The sequence below is a fragment of the Rhincodon typus genome, chromosome 1, assembly GCF_021869965.1.
Source record: "Rhincodon typus isolate 14 chromosome 1, sRhiTyp1.1, whole genome shotgun sequence".
Taxonomy (NCBI): Eukaryota; Metazoa; Chordata; class Chondrichthyes; order Orectolobiformes; family Rhincodontidae; genus Rhincodon; species Rhincodon typus.
This window is the reverse complement of record NC_063332.1, coordinates 159509025-159529678: the sequence shown is the minus strand read 5'-3', so window position 1 is coordinate 159529678 and position 20654 is coordinate 159509025. Positions and strand designations below refer to the sequence as shown.

The 20654-nt window shown below is 41.2% G+C and overlaps 1 protein-coding gene across 1 annotated transcript in view; it reads left to right on the top strand.

Annotated features, from left to right (window-relative positions):
- Nucleotides 1–20654, top strand: part of jade1 (jade family PHD finger 1) — a 125945-nt gene that overhangs the window by 48923 nt on the left and 56368 nt on the right. Inside the window, exons 2-4 of the mRNA XM_048599694.1 lie at nt 4670–4747; nt 9499–9584; nt 15666–15823. Of these exons, the coding sequence (XP_048455651.1) occupies nt 4696–4747; nt 9499–9584; nt 15666–15823 (296 nt within the window). The 5' untranslated portion in view covers nt 4670–4695. The remainder of the gene's footprint in view (nt 1–4669; nt 4748–9498; nt 9585–15665; nt 15824–20654) is intronic.

The window sequence follows — 20654 nt, the reverse complement described above, 5'->3', positions numbered from 1 at the left end:
GCCGTGATCATATTAAATGATGGTGAGGTTCAAAGGGCCGAATGGCCTACTCCTGCAACTATTTTCTATGTTTCTACGTTTCTATGTAACGATGGCACGTTTCCCTTCCTGAAGGATATTAGTGAACGTATAGGTTTTTCAATAATCCAACAACTTCTTAGTCTCATTGAATGACGCCAGTCTTTTCTATTCCAATGTTTTCAAAAATTTTATTCAACTTCTTGAACTGCCACAGGATTTGAACTCTTATTCTCTGGATTACTAGTTCTGTAGAATATCCTCCACATATCTCACCACAGTCTAGCAGTATAATAGAGATGCTGCTCTTGTTCTTCTGTCAGAGACTTTTGAACTGACTATGTACACACATACTGGAGGTGGAAGGACAGCGTTGTAACTCATTTCACTGTCTAGACTTTAATCTGGCAAAGTCTAATGTTACATGCCTCACAGACTGCAGCTTCTCTTATATTGTAATATAAGGGAATACAGCAGTAATACTGACCTGATGTGTATGGGAGATAGGGAATTAATAAAAAGTAGTAAATTGATAATCAGGCTCATGAGGGCTGAATTGCCTACTTCTGCTCCTAATTCCTAAGTTCATGTGTGTGTTAATTTTAAACTTGAGCTAAACTCCATTCAGTAATGGGGAAAAAAAGCACTTTAGTTAATCAGACCTAGAGCCCTTTATCCACTGTTAATTTCTGAGTTGTGAATGTGGCTTGCACCATTACCTTGTCTGTACTTGCGGTCATTTACAGAAAGCGTTGTGGGCAGACTTCCTTGTAAAAATGATCACACTGGGAGACGTTATTCTGAATCCTCAATTACAGCAGTATTTTGTGAATAAGCCACAGACCATTCTTTGAAATAGGGGCCAGATTCCTTTCAACCACTTACTCTGACCTTGTGCAGCAATATGTGCTGATTTGCTGCACTCAGTCTATTGATGAGCAGCACAGCTGGGGTAAAGTTCTGCCTAGCAAAGACGTTTACCGCTAAACCTCTTCAAGGAGCAGCTTAGCCACATTTCATCAATACTTCATCGTATACTGCAACCTGGCTGTTTGAGAACAATTTGATGTCTTGCGATGGTTTCTGTTCCTACCTCCAGCCCCTTTCACATCTGGAAACAGTTATGTTACGATCCTCAAAGAGACTTTTTAAAAAGGAATCCCCACAAAGCCAATGGAAAGAAAACTGGTGGGCAAGCTTTCACTTATGAAACTTCTACTGTAACAAACCAATGTAACTGAGACATATTAATGAGTGGAAGGATTTTTTTTGCATTGATTATTTTTATCCTGCTCCTTCCTCACACTGGCAAAAGTGGGATCCGTTGGAAAATTGGGTGGGACTTCCACGTATGGGTCCCCCTTGCCATTTTCCAAGGTTTACGAGGTTACTGTGACTCTAATAAAGCCCAGTCTCGAGTCTCTATTCTGATCAGGGGTAATTGTCACAACATCAGGATCTCTGTTGGAAGACTCGCAAACTAAAGATGTGATCCATTCGACGAGAACCTTGCTTGTTCCTGCTTTACACAAATTCTCAATGTGTTCTGAACTTCCAAAGAGGAAACACTGACCCAACCCCACTGTAGTTAGCTTTCTGTTCATCCTTTTGCTTCTTTGTTGTACATCCCAATGGATGAAACTCCAGTTACATGGACCCTTAATGGACTGTAATGATATCGTAGTCAGGGAGGCAATTAATCCTCCTTCAGAGCACTCCCTAGTACACACTGGTTTTAAGGGGTCGTCTCTCAAAATAAACTAGGGGCTTTTCACAACCTCTGGATCATCTCACTGACTCCTATTCTCTTCATGGTGCCCCTTGGCAATATCATCCAAAGATGTGACCTTGGGTTTCATGTGTGCACAAAAAGCACTCAGGTCTACCATACCAAAACCTGTCATTCTCTTCACATCCTCTATTACAGCCTCTGTACTGTCATCCTGCTTGTTTGACATCCAGTCCTGGATGAGAAATTGCCTCTGTTTGAACCTTTGGATGATCAAAATCATTCTCCATTTCCAAAACTTCATTCATTTGCCACTGTCGCTGTCCAATTTTGTGCTGCTGTTTTCGGCTGAACCAGGTTATTTGTGACCATTTTGACCTTCCGATCCAATTACGTTTCCATCACAGAAACAGTCCGTGTTCACCTCTCCTGTCAGCCTCCATCCCTGCTGCTGGTCACTTGCTCAAACCCTCACCCATGCTGCTTTTACCTTCAGTCTTGAGGTTCCTCTACCTTCATCCTCCATAAACATAAACTCATCCAAAGCACACTAAAGGTGCCATATAAAAGCAAATTATTTGAGAATTGGTATGACCACTGTCCATTCATTGACTTAGTTAAGTAATGAAATACGTTATAGCAATGGTTCATTAGCTAGGGAGCTGGTCTGAGCAACAATTTAAGATTGATTTATCCACCTTTTACAAGCTTTTCTTTGTGTGTTGTGAAGAAATTCAGCTCAAAATACGACATCGATATTTTTGCATTGTGCTGGCTTTCTTCTCCTGTATACCCATTGGTAAGTAGATTTTCCAAATAAAGACAGTCTGTGTCTGAAAACATTATCCAGAGCTCTTCTAAAATAATGCTGCAATTAAGCAACTTCAAAACCATGATCCACTTGGGATAATCTTTGAGCAAAACTGGCTGCTTTAAGTGACCAAATAAATTCACATTACTAATAGTTGGAAATTAAGGGCTGTTTTGATGCAGGGATAGAGACCCTACCTCTGAACCAGGAGGCCCAGGTTCAAGTCCCACCTTCTCCAGAGGTGTGTCATAGATGTCTGAACAAGTAGATTAATCATATTTAAAAGGTAGAATTTGTCATTGCACAGCTGTGCACAGGTAGTAACATTGAGCAGATGTAATTGTTGATGCATATTTTGTATAAATGAGAGATGAAGAATGGTAAACTCCTTTGGAATTCATTTCAGAAATTATGCACTGTCTCTTGAGGTCCCGAGTTATGGAACTGGTACATTGTAATGACCAAAACAAAATAGCACTGGTTTATTTGTCAGAATTATTCCATGGCCGAAAATCTTTATCTGTAAGTTTAGATTGAAGAAGCTGGGTTATTCCCTGAGAGTAAAGGAGGTTGAGGCTAAGTGCTTTATGTATAGATAATGACAGGTTTAGATAAATAAGACAAAAATGGTGCCATTAGATGATCATAAAAGGACTGGGGATACAGATTTAAGGATTTGGAAGAGAAGCAGAGGGAACCTGAGGGAGATCTTTTCTGTGCTGGGAGCAATGATGACCTAACCCCATGCCCACTAGGATGGTGAAAGTGGAAACTATCAATGACTGCAAAAGGAAATTGGATGGGCTCTACAGAAAGCCAGCATAGATTTGATGGACTGAACGGCCTCCTTCTGTGCCATAATGACTGCTGATAGTCTGTATATTTGTGAAAATGGATCAGTTGCATCAGTCTCATGTTCAGAAACTCATTGAGCTTCGTTCTTGGGGAATCCTTGTAAGGTATCAGAATTGCAGCTGATGTGAGTGAGTCTGAGTTTGGATTCAATTGATTGTGTAAATGTCCTTGGGATTGTCGTTGAGATTAGACAGAAAATGACACAGAGTCTGGCCATGATAAGTAGTTGATGTGCCTTTAATTTAATGCTCTCAGTTTTAGTTGACTCTGCCTATTTAATTTTTTTTTCAAATTGCACCAGTGAGCTGCCTTGGTTGATGTATATGCCAGCCCTGTTCTGGTAAAGAGAGGAATAGATGGCCCAAGTGGGCAGCAGCCTGTTCGTGAGTTGCTATATTGGAGCAAGTGGTGGGAAGCAATGCTTATGGGAAGAGCTATAGCCCACTCTGTCTTTGAGGGGAAGCGGTTTAAAAAGTAGGAGGGGGAAACATATTTGCTTGGGTTCATATTTCCTGCAAGTTGTTTGAACATTTTTTTTTTGTTTTGGTATAGCTTATGTTTACCGTAACATTGGATTTATTTTAAATTGGCTGATTTATTTTTATGACCATTAGGTAGCATCAGTATCAGGATTAGTCTCGGATGAGCTGGAACTCCTGAGCTACCTGTCAAGGTGTACCTGCTGTTTTGACTACACTGTGGTTTCTTTGTAAACATGACCCAGAAAATATGCTGTGGCTTAATTGATGGATGAATACTGGTTGTTGGACAGTCTTTTTGGCTATGGCTGTGCTGGCCGCTTTTACATTCAAGTTTAATGCCTTGTTCAATGCTAATACCTGTATTACTATCGTATTGGGAAAAGGAATTGTAGGCCCTTGCATTATGTGCTTGTCTCCTGACATTCTGCTGCGTAATTTCAGGACCCAACAGTGACTTGAGTGACCTTGTTTATTTGCATTCCATTACAAAGGCAACTAATTGCATACAGTTCCCCTGACGATACCAAACATTGCGTTCTCTGCCTGTTGCGCAGGGATCTTATTTCCGTGCTTGCCAAACATCATTACAATGCAAAATTTTTGTCCCTTCTTGACTAATCGAAGGCTAGCTGCCCTTACTGACCTGAGGTGGTAAGGAAATGGTGAGGAATGTATGCTGTTTGTAGAATTTCGGACAGTCTGATCCCTCTTTTGAGGAGAGGCCACCATCACTTCATTGACCATTGACATTAACCTTGATCTCTCTCTTCACAGTCTTTGTGCCAGACATCGAGAAGATCATGAAAAGAAGCCGGCTTCCCAGCAGCAGTGATGATTCTGATGACAATGACAGTAAGTATTTATTTACACTGAAAGTGATCTTGCCTCTCAGATATATTAGCCATTACAAGCTACTTATAACAAATGAGAAAGGGAACCGTTGAGGTAGCTCAATCTTTAGATGTATCAACAAAGTTCTTGAATAGTTGCTGTTACCCTGCAATCACTGCATTTACTCTGGTGGGATCGTAGTAATTGAGATACAGCTATTCCTCATTTATTACCCCTAATGTTTTCCTAAAAAATGGCATCCTAAACACAAAGCGTCTAAAAAGGATGGGTTACATTCCTGGCACACAATTTTTACAACTAAAACGTATTAGCTGCCTGGAACCTAACTAGCCCAAAATTATCTTTCCACATACTACTGTTACTTAGTTTACTATTCTTTCTACTTGCCTCCCATTCACTGCTTTCAGCTTGATGCTTCCCACTTTCAAACCTCTAATTCCCTCCCACTTGTTTTTTCTCTTTTTCCAGCCCTTTCAACCATCCCATTTCCCCTTCTTGAACTCTCTCTTACTGTCCTATATCTGCCATGCTTGCATTCATCATTGCCTTCTGCTTGTTGCACCTCTCCTGGTCTCCTCATTGCCTCTCTCCTGACCTTTTCACTGCTTGCCAGTCCCTGCCTCATCCACAGCCCCTCTCCCCGACTCCTAACTGCATCCCTCTCCTTTCCCCAGTGTGCGTGAGCCCTTTGGAGAAGGAGGGCGAGGAGAAGGGTGACCGTCAGGACTCTGGTAGTGATTGTTGAGAGAGGGACAGTGAATGGAAGGGATTGGGGAGAGATGGCAGATAGGAGTAACAAGTGTCGAGAGAAGGACAGTAAATGGGAGGGAACGAGGGGATCAGGAGGCCTGGATCAGGAAGTGACGAGTGAGTGGTGCGGAGCAGAAGGAAGAATGTCGAGAGAGGTGGCAAGCAAAGCAGTGTTGCAGTTTCAGAAAAATAACCGAGTGTTTAGAGTTACAGCACGTGGAGAAAATGGAACAGTGCTATTTGGGAAAGTTCCATTATTTACAAACCACGCTAAAGTGAAAACACACTATAAGAATGATCTTAAAGTAGAAGATATCTGTAAAAGCTGAGAATATTAAATGGCATCCCCAGTGGCTTAGTGGGCAAGTATTAACAGATGAAATGTAGAAATGTTGTAGACTAGATCTGTATCCTGTGCTGCATTAACTGCTTTTAGTCAGGATGTTATTTCGGGTTCAAAGATGGGTGTGGTGTCCCTGAGCTGGGAAGGGCATCCCTAGTGATGATTGCTGACTCATGGATCAGGAGTATATGCTGAGGCATGTGGGACTGTTTGAACAAGTGACTGATACAAAACTGTACAGACAATGACATGAAGAATAGCCACAGTTTGTGGAATGGTAAACACAGTCTATGGAGAAAGAGGAAGGGAATTAGGAGATCAGTATTTATCCTTTAAAAATTGGAGGGAAAAGTATTTTTTGAGAGCTGCATTCTAATATTATAGTCTCATTACTATCCATCTGTATGAATTCTTTACTGCATTTGCACATTTTTAACAAAGAGAAACGCATGACATTGTTGTTTTATACATGTACCGAAAGGAATCTTTGATCAAATTTGTTATCTTGGAGAATAGTTTAATTTGCCATGAACGTGTATTTCTAATTTGGGAGTGAATGTCTCTAAGCCGTATCGGATTTCTCACTGCGTGTAGTCTCCCGCACTAGTGGATGATTTCTCATTCCTTTCTCTTGTGTCATATTCCTCAAAACGTTAAGTATGAATCAGCTACTGTAAAGTAAGAAGCACTTCTAAACTGAATTCCTCTCATTACTTGTGTTATCTGCTTAACTGAATTCAGCTGTGCTTTAAATTAGTTGGCATTTCCTTTATTTGTGTAGCAGAACTTGTGATCTTAGATTCTGAGAAGTTCACGTGTTGTTTGGTTACCCTTTACCCTCATAGGAAAAAAATGAAAATAACTATTCATCTGAATGACGTATTGTTAGAAATCTCTTCCAGCAGAGTATGGTTTCTTTAACAATAGTCATGGGAATTTAGCTACTTTGATCAGATGTATTAAAATATACATGTTTACAGACTATGTAAATTGCAAGATGTTTCACAATGAAGTTTTTCTGTGTTATAGTGACTGATGTGGAAAGCAAACCTCTGTACAAAATGAAATTTAGATTTGGTACGTTTTTTTCTTGGCTAGTTATATGTCTAGATCCATCTGTCCACATGTTTTTTTTTATTTCTCTGTCTCTCTCTCTCCATCTGTCCTTCCATGAAACTCAGTACAACTCCCGTTTTCCCTCCTTGTAGGAATGGAATAGTTTGGCTTTTGCTGCTCTCTGCAGTTACAGTTTCTTTTTCATCTGTGGGACACAACACAGTGAACCCATGCAAATTATAAGCGGGTAGGCATCCATTTTAACTCTGCTTTGCAGCCCCCGCCCCCCCAACCATAGTGGACAGAGTCTTCTACTGATGCATCTCTGCCCTCACCCCCTTCCCCTCCCTCTCCAAAACAATTATATGGTTCCCCTTGGCTACACTTGTGACACATCAGTCTCTGCACATAGAGGTTCATTCTGTGCCATTTCCACCACCTCTAGCAGGATACCACCAGCAAAGATATTCTCCCCTCGCCTCCCCTCCCCTGACCTGCCCGCATTCCACAGCGAGCATTCTCTTTGTAACACAGTGGTCCACTCTTTCTTCACTCCAGACGTTTTCTTACTCCTCCATGGCACCTTCGCACACAATCACAAAAGGTGTGACACTTGAGCATTCTTGGACCATACTGTCCAAGATGCGTTTTATAACTTTCAGGTAGAGTAGTGTTTCACTTGTGTTTCTTTCAACGTAGTCCGCTGTATTCGCTGCAGATTAATTTGCATTGACAAGAACAAATGCAAATTCTTATATAGAATGGAAGTGCTGAGGAGCTGGTCCTTCAGTCAGAGGCTGGGCCTTTCTAATCAGCCTGCTGCTGATAGGTTGCTTTGCTTGTGTTTAATGAACCTGTGATTGGAGGAGAAGTGAACAGTTAGATAAGGAAGTTGTCACTGAGAGAGTTACTGGTGTAGCATCTGTCGGGGTGGGGGAGTTGGTGTGTGTCTCTCTCTCTTTTTGGGGTGGGGTTGCAAGAGACTGGGTTTCTATGGCAAGGCCTTCTTGGCGTTCGAGTATGCAATATGTCAATACAAACACAAGTGATTGGTATCGTCTAATAAGAGTTAATAGGAATGAACAAGAGATATGCAACCCCCCCCCACCAACACAAATAAAATGAAAAAGTAGCCTCAAAGATCTCAAGCCAATGGGGAAGGGGGAATGATTTTGTGCTCTGTTCTATGATGTATTTTAACGAAGCAGAAAATAAAAAGAAGACGTTAAACAACAGACTAAGTGATTGGGAGATAAACAAGAGAAGGATATGAGTGAAAAAAAGTGAAAGACAAAGAATTGGGATGAATTTTGGTGGGAAACGCCTGATGGAGAAAGGTCACCTTTGTGTTTATCCATTGGCAATCCCATTCAAGATTAATTAGTATTTAACTATACCTAGTTAGCTACTTGTTTGTAATACTGAAATGAAAAGCTTTCTTGAGATTTTATGTAAGAATTTCTTGTGTGCTCAGTTTAAGTGGCGGATGTGCCTAAGATCAGAGGGCACAAGTTTAAGGTGAGCATTAATTGGTTTAGAGGAGATCTGAGGAAAAAAAAGTTTCCACCTGGAGGATGGTAGAAATATGGAACATGCTGCCTGAGAGGGTGGTGAAGGCAGGTACTCTAACAACATTTAAGAAGCATCTGGATGGACACTTAAAAGTGTAAGGTCATAGGAGGCTCTGGAACAAGTGCAGGTCAATGGGGTTAGTGTAGTTTGGTGTGTGTTGTTTGGCATTGAAATGGTGGGTGGAAGGGCCTATTTCTCTACTGTATGACTGTAGCTGAGAATGTAGTCAAGTCTTCAATGGAACCACTGGTTAATTTGTTTGAGAGCTTGGTTCAGTTGGTAGTATTATTGCTTCTGAGTGAAGAGGCTGTGTTCAAACTTGACATCTGGATGCGACAGTTTGGGAATTGTTCGTTGGGAATTTACTCCATTGGATGAGACATAAACTGCCTCCACCTATCCATTCAGAGATAACAAGAACTGGCGATACTGGAGTCAGAGACAACACGGTGCAGAGCTGGAGGAACATAGCAGGCCAGGCAGCATCAGAAATTTCTGAAGGAGGGTCCCGACCTGAAATGTCAGTTTTCCTGCTCCTCTGATGCTGCCTGGCCTGATGTGTTCCTCCAGCTCCACACTATGTTGTCTCCATGTATCCATTTGTCGGAGTGTTTCAGCTCGGTGGTAAAGATCTAGTGGTCGTGTTTGGAATGAGAAAAATGGGTAAAATGCAGAGCTGGTAGTTAGAAGGGTAAAATTTGACATTCACTATTCTCAACTTACTGAGAACTAAATTACTAAATAGTACTTAGTGTAGAGATGAGTAGCTTTGTACTTGACATGCAACACATTGGAATCTCTTACTTTTGTGCCATGTTACAGGCAGGTCAGTTCACCACTGACTCTTACTAATGTCTGACTCGGAATGTCACTGGCTCCAATCCCATGATAGGATTTCAAATGGTAAACTTGGCTGACCCTTCAGTGTGGTCTTTTGGTTGACGAAGTTAGACTAAGACCTCATCTGCCCAACTGATCCAAGTACTTCCATTATAATAAAAAATAACCACCTATTGATTTTTTTGTTTAGGTCATTCAACATCCTGGTCTCAGCATTCTAAGTCACGTCACAGAAGAAGCTCCACGTCGAGGCATGAAGACCGAAAACCATCTGAGGTAATGCCTTGCTCCAGTCTGAAATTTTCTCTCCTCCTCAATGCTATTTTCCTGTTCCCTTCTTCAGGAAATGATGTTTCTTGTTTTGGCATTTGCTTATAAAAAATAGTGGCCCTCTCTCAGCCCTCTACAGTGTATGGGCCTTGGTAATGAGTGTTGATCGACTGTGGGTGGTTGGAGGGAGAGGGGAGGGTGGTCAGACCGACTCTTCCAGTACAGTTGGCTTCATAATGCTCGGAAGATGCAATGCCAAATGGTTTTTCTCCTCTGTAGCTTCAAACCTTGACGTGCAGTGTAAAGGTCAATCTACTCACCAGGGACTAGAGGTTGAACTTTCCTTCTCTGTATGACTTCGACGCACAGGCAAGTCTCTGAGCCACGTGATGTGGTATCATCCTGAATCCAGGCCACCTGATCGTTGAGAGATAAAGTCACTTTGTGGCATCTTATTTGCTTTTTTCAGAAGTGTAGACTTGTAGTGTACGTTCCAGCGTGAACATCGAGGAGATGAGATTCTGACTGGCTGTGTCCAAAGTCTAATTAAGAATGACCAGTGGGTTCCTGATGCTGCAGGCCCTACCAGAAGTATTGCTAACAGCCTCACTGGGAACGATAAACACCGCCCAGTCAGAACAGGGTGCCTCAAAATGGAACGTCTACAATTCCAAACATAAAGAGGCCCACAGCCAGTTGGGCTGTCAAAATACAGGGAAAGCTCCACCACATGATTTGGTCCAGTTTCAACTAAGGCCTTTTATTCACACAGCCATGTGAACGGGACACGGGCCCTACAGGTCTGATAGTCCCACCCACTGCCACCACCCCCAACGTCTCCGTGGCAAGTAAGATTCGTGCCACATAAGTGCCAGGCAATGACCATCTCTATCAAGGGAGAACCGAAGCATCACCCTTGTTGTTGAACAGAATTACAATCACTCAATCTCCCACTATCAACAACTGCTGACTGGAAACTGAAGCGGACTAGCCATATAAGTAATACAAGAGCAGTCCGAGGCTGAATCCTGCTGCAACAGGTAATTCACTTCCTGACTCCCCAAAGCCTGTCTACCATCTATGAGGCACAAGTCGGGACTGTGATGGAATACTGTCTGCTTGCCTGGATGAGTGCAGCCCCAGCAACACTCAAACAGCTTGTCACCATCCAGGGCAAAGCAGCCACATCCACAAACCTCCACCCCCTCCGCTACTGATGCACAATCACAGCAGTGTGTACTATTTCCAAAATGCACTGCAGAAATTAACCAAGGCTCTTTGGATAGCACTTTCCAGACCCATAAGCCCCATCTATCTCGAAGGACAGGGCAGCAGATACTTGGGAACACCACTACCGGTAAATTTCTTTCCAAGCTTCTAAAATGTGGCTGATTGAGATGGGTCCTAGACATTTCAGGAACCAGTGGACTAATGCCACTTTAAGAATCAGCAGCCTCAAGAGATGACGGGTATTATTGGGAACGAAAGACAAGGATTATACTATTATCTGACTAGAGTATCTTTGGAGATTTCATTTTTCACATTAAACCAAAATTTGTATTTTCATTTCATCCACAGTTTTGATTCAGTTGTAACTGGAGCATAGCAGCAGAAAAAAAGAAGTAACACTGGATAAAAACATTTAGTTTGCATATTTTTATTTACATTCTACTTTGCAAGCTTGCAGGTAGAGAACAGGGGCACAGATAGGGTGAAATTTCTGCAATATGTGCAGGGCAGCTTTCTGAAACGGTACATTTCCGGTCCTGCTAGAGAGTGAGTTGTGCTGGATCCGGTCCTGGGAAACGAGGTAGGCCACATAGAGAATGTCAGATTGGGGAAGCATTTTGGAAATAATGATCATAATATGCTAAGTTTCAATATTAAGTTGGGAATGCTTAAAAAATCAGTTAACAATTAAGATTCCAGACCAGAAAAGGGCAGATTTTAGGGGTCTGAAAGTTGAACCTGAACAGATTTATTGGAAACACATTGGTGGATAAAACAGTGGATGAAAAATGGGAGAATTTCAGAATAGAAATGAATAGGGTGCAAGCTAGGGACATACCAATGAGAAATAAACTTAGGCTACTCTTGCTTTAAATGTGCTGAATGACTAAGGATACGACTGAGAAAATAAGGAAGGAAAAGAAGACAAATGATTCATACCGAAATAACAGCAATAGAAATCAGGAAGAGTATCTCAAATGCAGGATAGAGGCTAAAACTGGAATAAAGAAGGCTAAGAGGAAGCATGAAAAAAGGATGGCAGGCTGCACTAAAATAGTGAAATGTTCTTCAAACACATTAATCGTAAAAGATTGGTGAAAGATAGAGTAGGGCCCCTAAGGCACAAGCAGGGTAAGGTGCTCACCAAAGCAAAGGGCATGGAGTGGTACTAGATGAGTACTTTATTCTTGTCTTTAACAAATTAGAAAATGGTGCCAATGGCCAAGTTGAAAATGTGGGTATTGAGCAACTGAGCAGTACAGTGGTAGATAAAGAAGAGGTGCTAAAATGATTGGCAGCTCTCCAGTCAAGAAGTCACTCGGCCCAAATGGGATGCATCCTAGATTGCTGAGAGAAGTAAGGGAGCAAATTGTGGAACTGTTGGCAAAACTTTTTCACGCCTCCCTGAGTGCAGCATTAGTCCCGGGGACTGGAGGATTGCAAATGTGACACCATTGTTTAAGAAAGGAGCAACGGTCATCCCAAGAAACTACAGACCAGGTAGCTCGTCATCAACAGTGGGAAAACTGGTGGCCATAATACAGGATATGGTAAATATACACTTAGAGAAAAATAAGTTAATACTTCACAGTCAACATGGCTTTGTCAAGGGCAGGTCATATGTGACAAATTTATTTGAATTCTTTGATGAGGTGACACAGGCAGCAGATTAAAGTAGTGCTGTAGATTTTGTGTATTTGGACTTTGAGAAAGCATTTGATAGGATGCCATGTGGCAGGTCGGTTAGACAATTAGATATGTTTGAGATTTATTGGTCCTTGGCAGCATGGATTAGAAGTTGGCTAAAAGATAGGAAACAAAGAGCAAGTATAGATGGGGGGCATTAATCAAATTGGAATCGAGTAGAATGTGCTGTTCCCGAGGAACTGGTGTTGGAACTCTTGCTTTTTCTGATCTATATAAATGATTTGGAGATGGGCATTGAGTGCAAAATGTCCAGATTTGCATACAATACTCGGGAGAAGCTGAGGAGAATAGTGAATTTTGAGGATGGCCCTGAGCAACTTCAGAGAGACAACTTGGGCCAATGGGCAGACACCTGGCACATGAATTTCAATGCAGAGAAATGTGAGGTAATGTGTATTGGTAGAAGAAACAGGGAGAAACAATGCAGGCTCAATGGTACAACTTTGAGGGGTATACAGGAGTGGAGGGATCTCAGGGTTTGCATGCATAATTCTCTGTAAGTGGCCAGGCAAGTTGAAAGGCGGGTTATAGGATCCTTGGGTTAATAAAGAGAGGCATAGTGTATAAAAACAAGGAAGTGTTGCTACACCTCTACAAATCTTTGGTCAGATGACATTTGGCATATTGTGTTCCGTTCCAGGCACCTTAGTTAAGGAAGATGTTAAAGCTCTGGAGAATGCAAAGGAGATTTGCTGGAATGAGGAATTTTAGATACAAAAAAAAATGAGAGAAATTGGGTTTATTCTCCTTGGAGCAGAGAAGATTGAGGTGACCTTATTGGGGTGTTCAAAGCCGTTAATAATTTTGACAGGTTAAAGAAGTATATTCTGTTTCCAGTAGTTGGCATTTCAGTAACTAGGGTTCAGAATTTTAAGATTTGTCAGCAAGTGAGTTAGGAGTGAGGTGAGGACTAACTTCACTCAGAGTTTTTAGGGTTCGGAATGTGCTGCCTGGGAGAGTGATGGAGGAGGATTCCATACAAGATATCAAAAGAGATCTGGATGCATATTTGAAAATGATGAATTTAGACAGTTAGGGTTAAAGAATAGGACTAGCTGGGGAGCCCTTTCGAGAGTTGGAATGGACACAGTGGGTTAAATGTCTTCCTTCTGTTCTATAAAATTCTGGGTCCCAAGGTATGATTCAGAAATTACAGTGAAATGGCGCCTTAGCTGCATGCCTTTGAAAAGACATTGTCATCCTCTATGTATGGTGAGCTGTTTTTACATGCTACAAGCATTAAGGGTTAATAATCATCAAAATTTCCTAGGGGAGTCCATAAACGAAGGATTGATCTTCAGAACATTGCTGAAAGCAATCGGGAAGACTATTTTTAGCCGTTAAAATTCTTTCGGCTTTTCATCTTCTTTGACTCCTTTGTTTTGTTATTCATAAAAATATTACATCAGAAGTCGGGGAGGGATTTACTTAGTCAGGTAGTCAACAAAGGTTACAGGCACAAAATTTCCAGGTGGCTAATGAAGAGTCTGTTTATTTTCCAGTTGGTGTGTGAAGGTGGGCACATTGGTTGGCAAGTGGCCAGAGTGGGTGCGAGGCAGTTGAAAACGGGAAGTTATGCACTAAAATGGCCAGTAATATGCCGATTAAAATTGGCAACAATATTTATGGCATTGGGGTTTGCGTTTGGGGTAGAAGGTGGAATTTGTGCTTCGTCTGAATTAGCGTGTGTTGGACATCTAGGAGTTGGCCACAGGCAAACAGACCTGAAAATACCGAGTGGATAATCGGGTGCGGAGTGCGAGATAGAAAAGGAGAAAAGTATTAACGGGTCAAAGTTGAGCAGAAGAGTTTAGGGAGGAAGAAGCAAAGAACGTGACAGAAGATAGGGCAGAAGCAATGTCATACTAATTTTCTTTAATTTATGGAAAAAAATCAGACCTCTTTAATAGACGACTATTCATTCAGTCCAGCAATGGACAGGTTTTGTAAAGGCTGTGAGGACAAGCAAAATAGTCAGTTGGGGTATTTACGTAAAACAAGGACATGTGGAAAGGTCAGATTTTGTCCCTTATTTGTGTGATCTGACTATTTCACACATTTTGTAGGTATATGTGATAGTGATCATGAAAATCAATGTGGGGAGCATTAGGAATTAAGTAAGAGGAATTTATTTCCTTTGATGGACTGATAAAGAACCATTAGGTCTGGAATTAAAGTGATCGACAAACAAATCAAAAGTGAGGTGAGGACAAATCTTTATTTTACAATGTCTGTTTAGGATCAGGGCTGCCTGCAACTGTGGTGAAGGCAGATTTAATTGTGCCTATCCCAGAGGAAATTGGATAATTATATGTAGAGACAATCCGCAGGGTGACTGAGAAAAGACTGGATGGCAGAGTGAATTACCTCCCTCCTTCTGCACTTTAACCATTCTGTTATTCTTTATTTTTATGTGTTGCAACTGTTACAGCCTGTACTTTATTTTACTAGTTTCTCAAAATTAAAAGTCAGTTTCTCCCTGCATGGAACCAGTGGGCTTAGAATTTCAGATATCGGTGGCCTTCCGAACATTGATTATGACCTCTGTAGAAGCAAATTCCATCATGGGGTTAAGAGGATCCTTATGGGTGGAAAGAAAAAATTCTTCGAGTCAGGATTGATGCTTGTTTTCTTTTGTCTATCTTCAATTGTTGTGCAGTCAGAGATTTAATAGAAGTCAGAGAGTAGTAAGGGCATGGAATGCCCTGCCTGCAAAAATAGTAGACTCGCCCACTTTAAGGGCATTTAAATGGTCATTGGATAAACATATGGATGATAATGGAATAGTTTAGGTTAGACGGGCTTCACATTGGTTTCACAGGTCGGTGCAACATCGAGGGCCGAAGGGCCTGTACTGCGCTGTTATGTTCTATGTTCTATGTCATCAACTTACAAATAATCAATATTCATACCCATGTCTAGAGCTGTTATTCAAGCCAGGGGAACCTTAATATTTTCTTGAATCATGTAATCATCTGAGATTGCACTTGATCAGATATCCAAGAATGCTTGTGTTTTGTTGGCATAGATTTCGTTGGTTTGATTGCCTTTATGTGATAACGGTTTAATGTGTAACTGTTTTTGTTGCTTGGTTATTCTGGAATTTTGGAACCATTAACATGACCGTGTTTTGTATCTCTTTTTGTTCAGGTCTACAGAACAGATCTGATAACTGCAATGAAGCTACATGATTCACATCAATTGAACTCTGATGAATACTATATTCTGGCTGACTCTTGGAGACAAGAATGGGAGAAGGGAGTCCAAGTACCAGTTAATCCCGAATCTGTACCTCAAGCGATTGTCAGGTATTTGGGGGTGTGGTGTATTCCAGTGTTGATTTAAAACGAAACTGAACCATGTTTCTTCGTTTTAACTTCTTCGGTTCTCATCACCTTGTTACATTTAACTTTTCATGACCTTGGGCATGAATGGTTGAATGGGGGTAGGACTAGATTTCATGGCTAGCTGTCATTCCGTGGTTTGAAGGTGTGTGCGACTCAGAATTGCAAACCATGTTCAACTCTCCTTCTGCATCGTGTTCCTGCTGGACACTTTTTTTCATGAAAATGTGAGCTGTGGGTAGTACTAAAACGTTTAGATGTATGATTGCTCTAGGTACCAGGCCACTTTGCAAAGTCTTTCACCTATGCCAGAAGCATTATGCTCGTGTAGCCGAAGTGCAAGAAAATGACTTTTTGCTGTCCATTAAAACAGGACCAGTTAAATCAGAGTTTGATTCAGGCTCTGTTGCTCAGATTTAATCAGTTGTATTGACATACCTTTATAATCGTTATATGATTGAGCATTCCAATGGCGTTTCATCAAAGTATTAATGGATTTCCTAACAATTGGAGCTGTGTAAATTGGGGAAAAATCATTACATGAAGTAGATCGAAGTTTTACATAAAACCTCTTCAGGCGATAAACGAGTGGGTTAGATATCTTGATTTGGACCTTGGTCTCCCATTGCCTAGTAACTGATAACATATTTGTTGTCTCTGACATTTCCTTTGTCAACAGCAGTTCCACCCAGATTAGAAAAACAATGGCACTTTTGGGCTTTTCTCTTAAATGGCAAAAGGTGCAGAAGTAAAACGGAGGACGAAAAGTAATCCATTGACATGAACAGTGGTTAGCCATTTTCCTGAAGGATGCTTCCAGCAGCTTTACCCAGAGAAACAGCCCTTTAACCACAAAATCCCCATCCCCACATCTTATGGTTTGTAAATATTTAGCAGGTGCTCAATGAAAATGAAAAAAGATCGCTCAATGTTACAAACTCCACCTACCATGCCTCTCCAGCCAGTATTTTTGGCTGCCAAAACCACATCAAGCAGCAGCATGGATCACACATACATTCTCCAATAGAAATCATGTTGTATCCAAAATTTGTTGTTGTAGAGGCAGAGTTTTTATAGCATGGAAAGAAGCCCTTCAGCCCATCATGTCCATGGCAGTCATCAAACTTCCATCTACTCTGATCCTATTTTTCAGGACTTGGCGCCCTTAGCTTAGTATGCTACAGCGTTTCAAATGTTAATGCCTTCAAGCATTGTGCTTCTGATCTCTGATTCATGTGAGAAAGTATTTATGCAGTGCCTTGTGTCCTAAGACTGCCCAAACAGCACAGAGGAGAAATTAAAGCACTATCCTTTTTTATTGTCATTTTCTCTTGGGATGAGGGCACCTGGAGGATGGCAATATTTATTGGCTGATCTTTGTTGCTTCAATCACAGCTATTTGTGCAATTCTTCTGTTTGCTTTACTGGATCAACTCCGGGTCGAGAGTCGTGCAAGGAATTGGGGAAATGTTGGCACATTAACTTGGCTGAGTGCATCTGACTCACCCTGTATTCACAGAAATTTAGTTAGCCCACATAGTGCTTGATGTGTTATCATTGTGAGTTTCAAACTTGAGATGTCTGGGTTTACATGTTTACCATGTAAATATATCAGCAAAGCTTCTCTTCTTGCCCTACACCATTGCATCTGCAGACCCCTAAATGACTTACTCTTCTTGGTGACATAATTTGCAGATTTGGGGTAAGTTGTCACATGCATACTAGCTGTTTCCATTGCCATGACCTTGATGCCTCCAGCGCATGTAGTTATCAGACTACTTGTCTAACGATCCACACTTATAGATTTCCTAAACTCCCTCTCCCTGGCTGAACTAGCCTCTGCCCAGCTTTTCAATTTGAAGCTGAGCGCCCAATCTCAAATCGTCTCTGTTGCTAAGTCTGAACACTTTTACCACAACTTACAAACCCCACTCCCCCAACCTGCTGACCCACTGATTGTAGGTTTGTGTGCATTTTCCCTTATTCTTAACTCAGCAGTGCCTTCAGCAGCCTCTGCCTTTCGCTGCTGTGAATTCCTTGTCTAAGATCCTTGGCATCTTTGCTTCTTCCTTTAAGGCCCCCCATAATTCCCCTTCTCTGTATAAACTTTGATTACCTCTTGATATCTCCTCTGTTAGCTTGGCATCTGTTTATTTCTGATTATCTCCAGTGAAGTAATATGAGGCATTTTCCTGCGTTAAAGATACTATATCAATGTAAGTTGCTAGGCAGGAGCAAAATTCAGCAACGATTTTGCGTACTGAACTCTCTCAAACATCAAATCAAATGGCGAGCCAGATGGGAGTTTCTGGGCTGAATTTTTATACTATGAAACATAAGGTCAAAAATGGTGTCGGAAGCCTGAAGACGACCTGAGCCAAACCAAGCTCCATCTCTTTGGCCAAGGGGACTGGGGTGAGTTGTGACTTTTGTGACTACATTCAAATGTTCATACAACAGGACACATTACCTTCAGTCAGATTCTATTTGCATTCATGGGTTGTGCAAAATATGCCTTTAGTCTTGTCAAGAGAAGGTCTAAACTCTTCCTAGAGTTCTTTGGAGAGATGGAATACACTTTTTGGAGAGATAAGGTACCCTTTAAGAGAGGTCAAGTGTGCTTTGGGAGAGGTCAGGTGTCCATGGGACCTGTTGAAGTAGATTAGAGTGTGTGTAAAAAAAGTTGATTTCAAGCTCATTGGAGATGTTGATGGAGCTACCATGGTATAAATATTTGCAAAAAGCAATCTGCAGTTTTTTTTTTAGAAAACAATGCTTCCTATTTCACTCTGACATAAATCTGAGGGTTCTCCTTGTAAGATTAGTGCTGCATGACTAATCCAACCTATAATCATTGCATTGGGATGCTATTAGTTCACAGTATGATTGACAGCTCCAAGTGGTTATCAAGTCTTTGAAGTAGGACTGTGAATGCAAATGCTTTTTAATAAGGGGTTTTAAGAACTTAGATGTACCAAGTGATGCTGCTAATGACGTTACTCTGTATAGTTGTATCACTGAATTGACTGTCCAGGTAATAAGGTGAAGCACTGGAGTGGAATTTGGGCCCATTACCTTCCAACACCGAAGTGGGAATGTGACTGGCAAGTGAAACTGACACCATTTGGAGTGACACGGACATTCTGACATACTGTCAGTTTATGAGTAACTCTAGGTTAGAAACTGTTGGTTAACTGTTAGTTAAATACTAGGTTAGACACCTGGGACGCTTGGAGCTGGGAGAGATCTTGGGCTGAATTCACAGACACAACCTGGTCATACAAAGACTTTCTTTGTTATTTCCCTTGCTCATTCTTCATCCTGTAGAAACAGTTTTCAAAGACCAATTTCTGAACTCGCTCCTAAATGTCACACCCCACGGATTTTAAAAGATGGAACCTTTATTTTCAGCAGGAGAGTAGAGTGGGTGCTAGCAAACTGACGGTGATATGCCTCACTTACTTTACGTTCTATTGATTTTAATAGAACAGGAATACTAGGGATGGGCAAGAAATGCTGGCCAGCCAGCGACACCCACATCCCCCAAACGAATAGGAAAGAAAAGATCAATTTCCAGCCCAAGTGGAAACTTCCCAACTTAGCTAGTAATGCAAGCTCCACTTTGTTTCCTAATGGCATTTTCCAGTTTAGTTGAGCTTAGATAATTGTCGTTAATGATCCAAGACTTGGATCTGCTTTTGTTCATTTGCTTTCCATTTACTAACTTACATTACCTCTGCACAGCACTACTGTTTAGGCAAGGTATGTGCTTTTTTATGCCACTCTTAATGGCAATGCAGAAGCAATGCACAAAAAGAGCCACTGTAACTTGGATACTTCTTTAGAAAGGAAGGATCTCCCACCTGTTGGGAAAATTATCATTGGCAGATTCTAAAGCTCAACTGGATTGGTGTGAAATCGTTCTTTCCAACACTTCTATATTTTACAGAGGAAACTTGATACAACACTGGGAAGTACTTTAACAGATGCTGGTATGTCAATATTAGAATTGTTTCCATGGTGTTACATTCTTCTGTCTTGGGGAAATTACTGATTCAATTCATATTTTTTGTTGATAAACCTAGGTGAAGACTGGACACCACTAGAGTTGCGAAGAGTAAATTTAAAACAAAGCAGAACAAGCACGCATTTCCTCATATTTCTTGTATCTTGTCATTCTTCTGTCTCCCATGTCTCAAAAGATTAGCTTTTTATTATACTTCTGTTCTGAGCATTGCATTCAGCTGCTTTTGCATTAACACCCAAACAAAGAAAAGGGAGACTTAGGTTTTTGTACTACCTTACATAACCACTGCATGTTCTAAAATGTGTGAAGCTGATAAGTACTTTTGAGGTTTAAAAAAAGAGTAAATTACTGCGAATCTGAAATAAAAGCATCAGTTCTTGTTCTTGTACAAGTTATTTTGAGGGGTAGTCATTGTTGTAATATAGGAAATGTGGCTGCCAGTTTGTACACAGCATGTTCCTACGGTTGTGATAACAGTCAGCTAGCTATTTTTCCTCACAATAGTGTCATGGGTTCATTGGCATCTACTTGACAGGGAAGACAAGGCCTTAGTTTAGCATCACATCCAAGTGATAGCACCTTAGACGCTGCAGCACTCTGTCAGTATCAGCTTTGATTAATTCAATGGAGTGTTGGGTATGCATACAAATCTTCAAAATTGACGCTTCCCCTTTATAAACTACTTTTTAAAATGCCCAGAAAAGCAGTCTGATTTTGAGTAAAAATGCTAGCTGGCTCCATGATGATGCATAAGTATTGAGGCTGTGG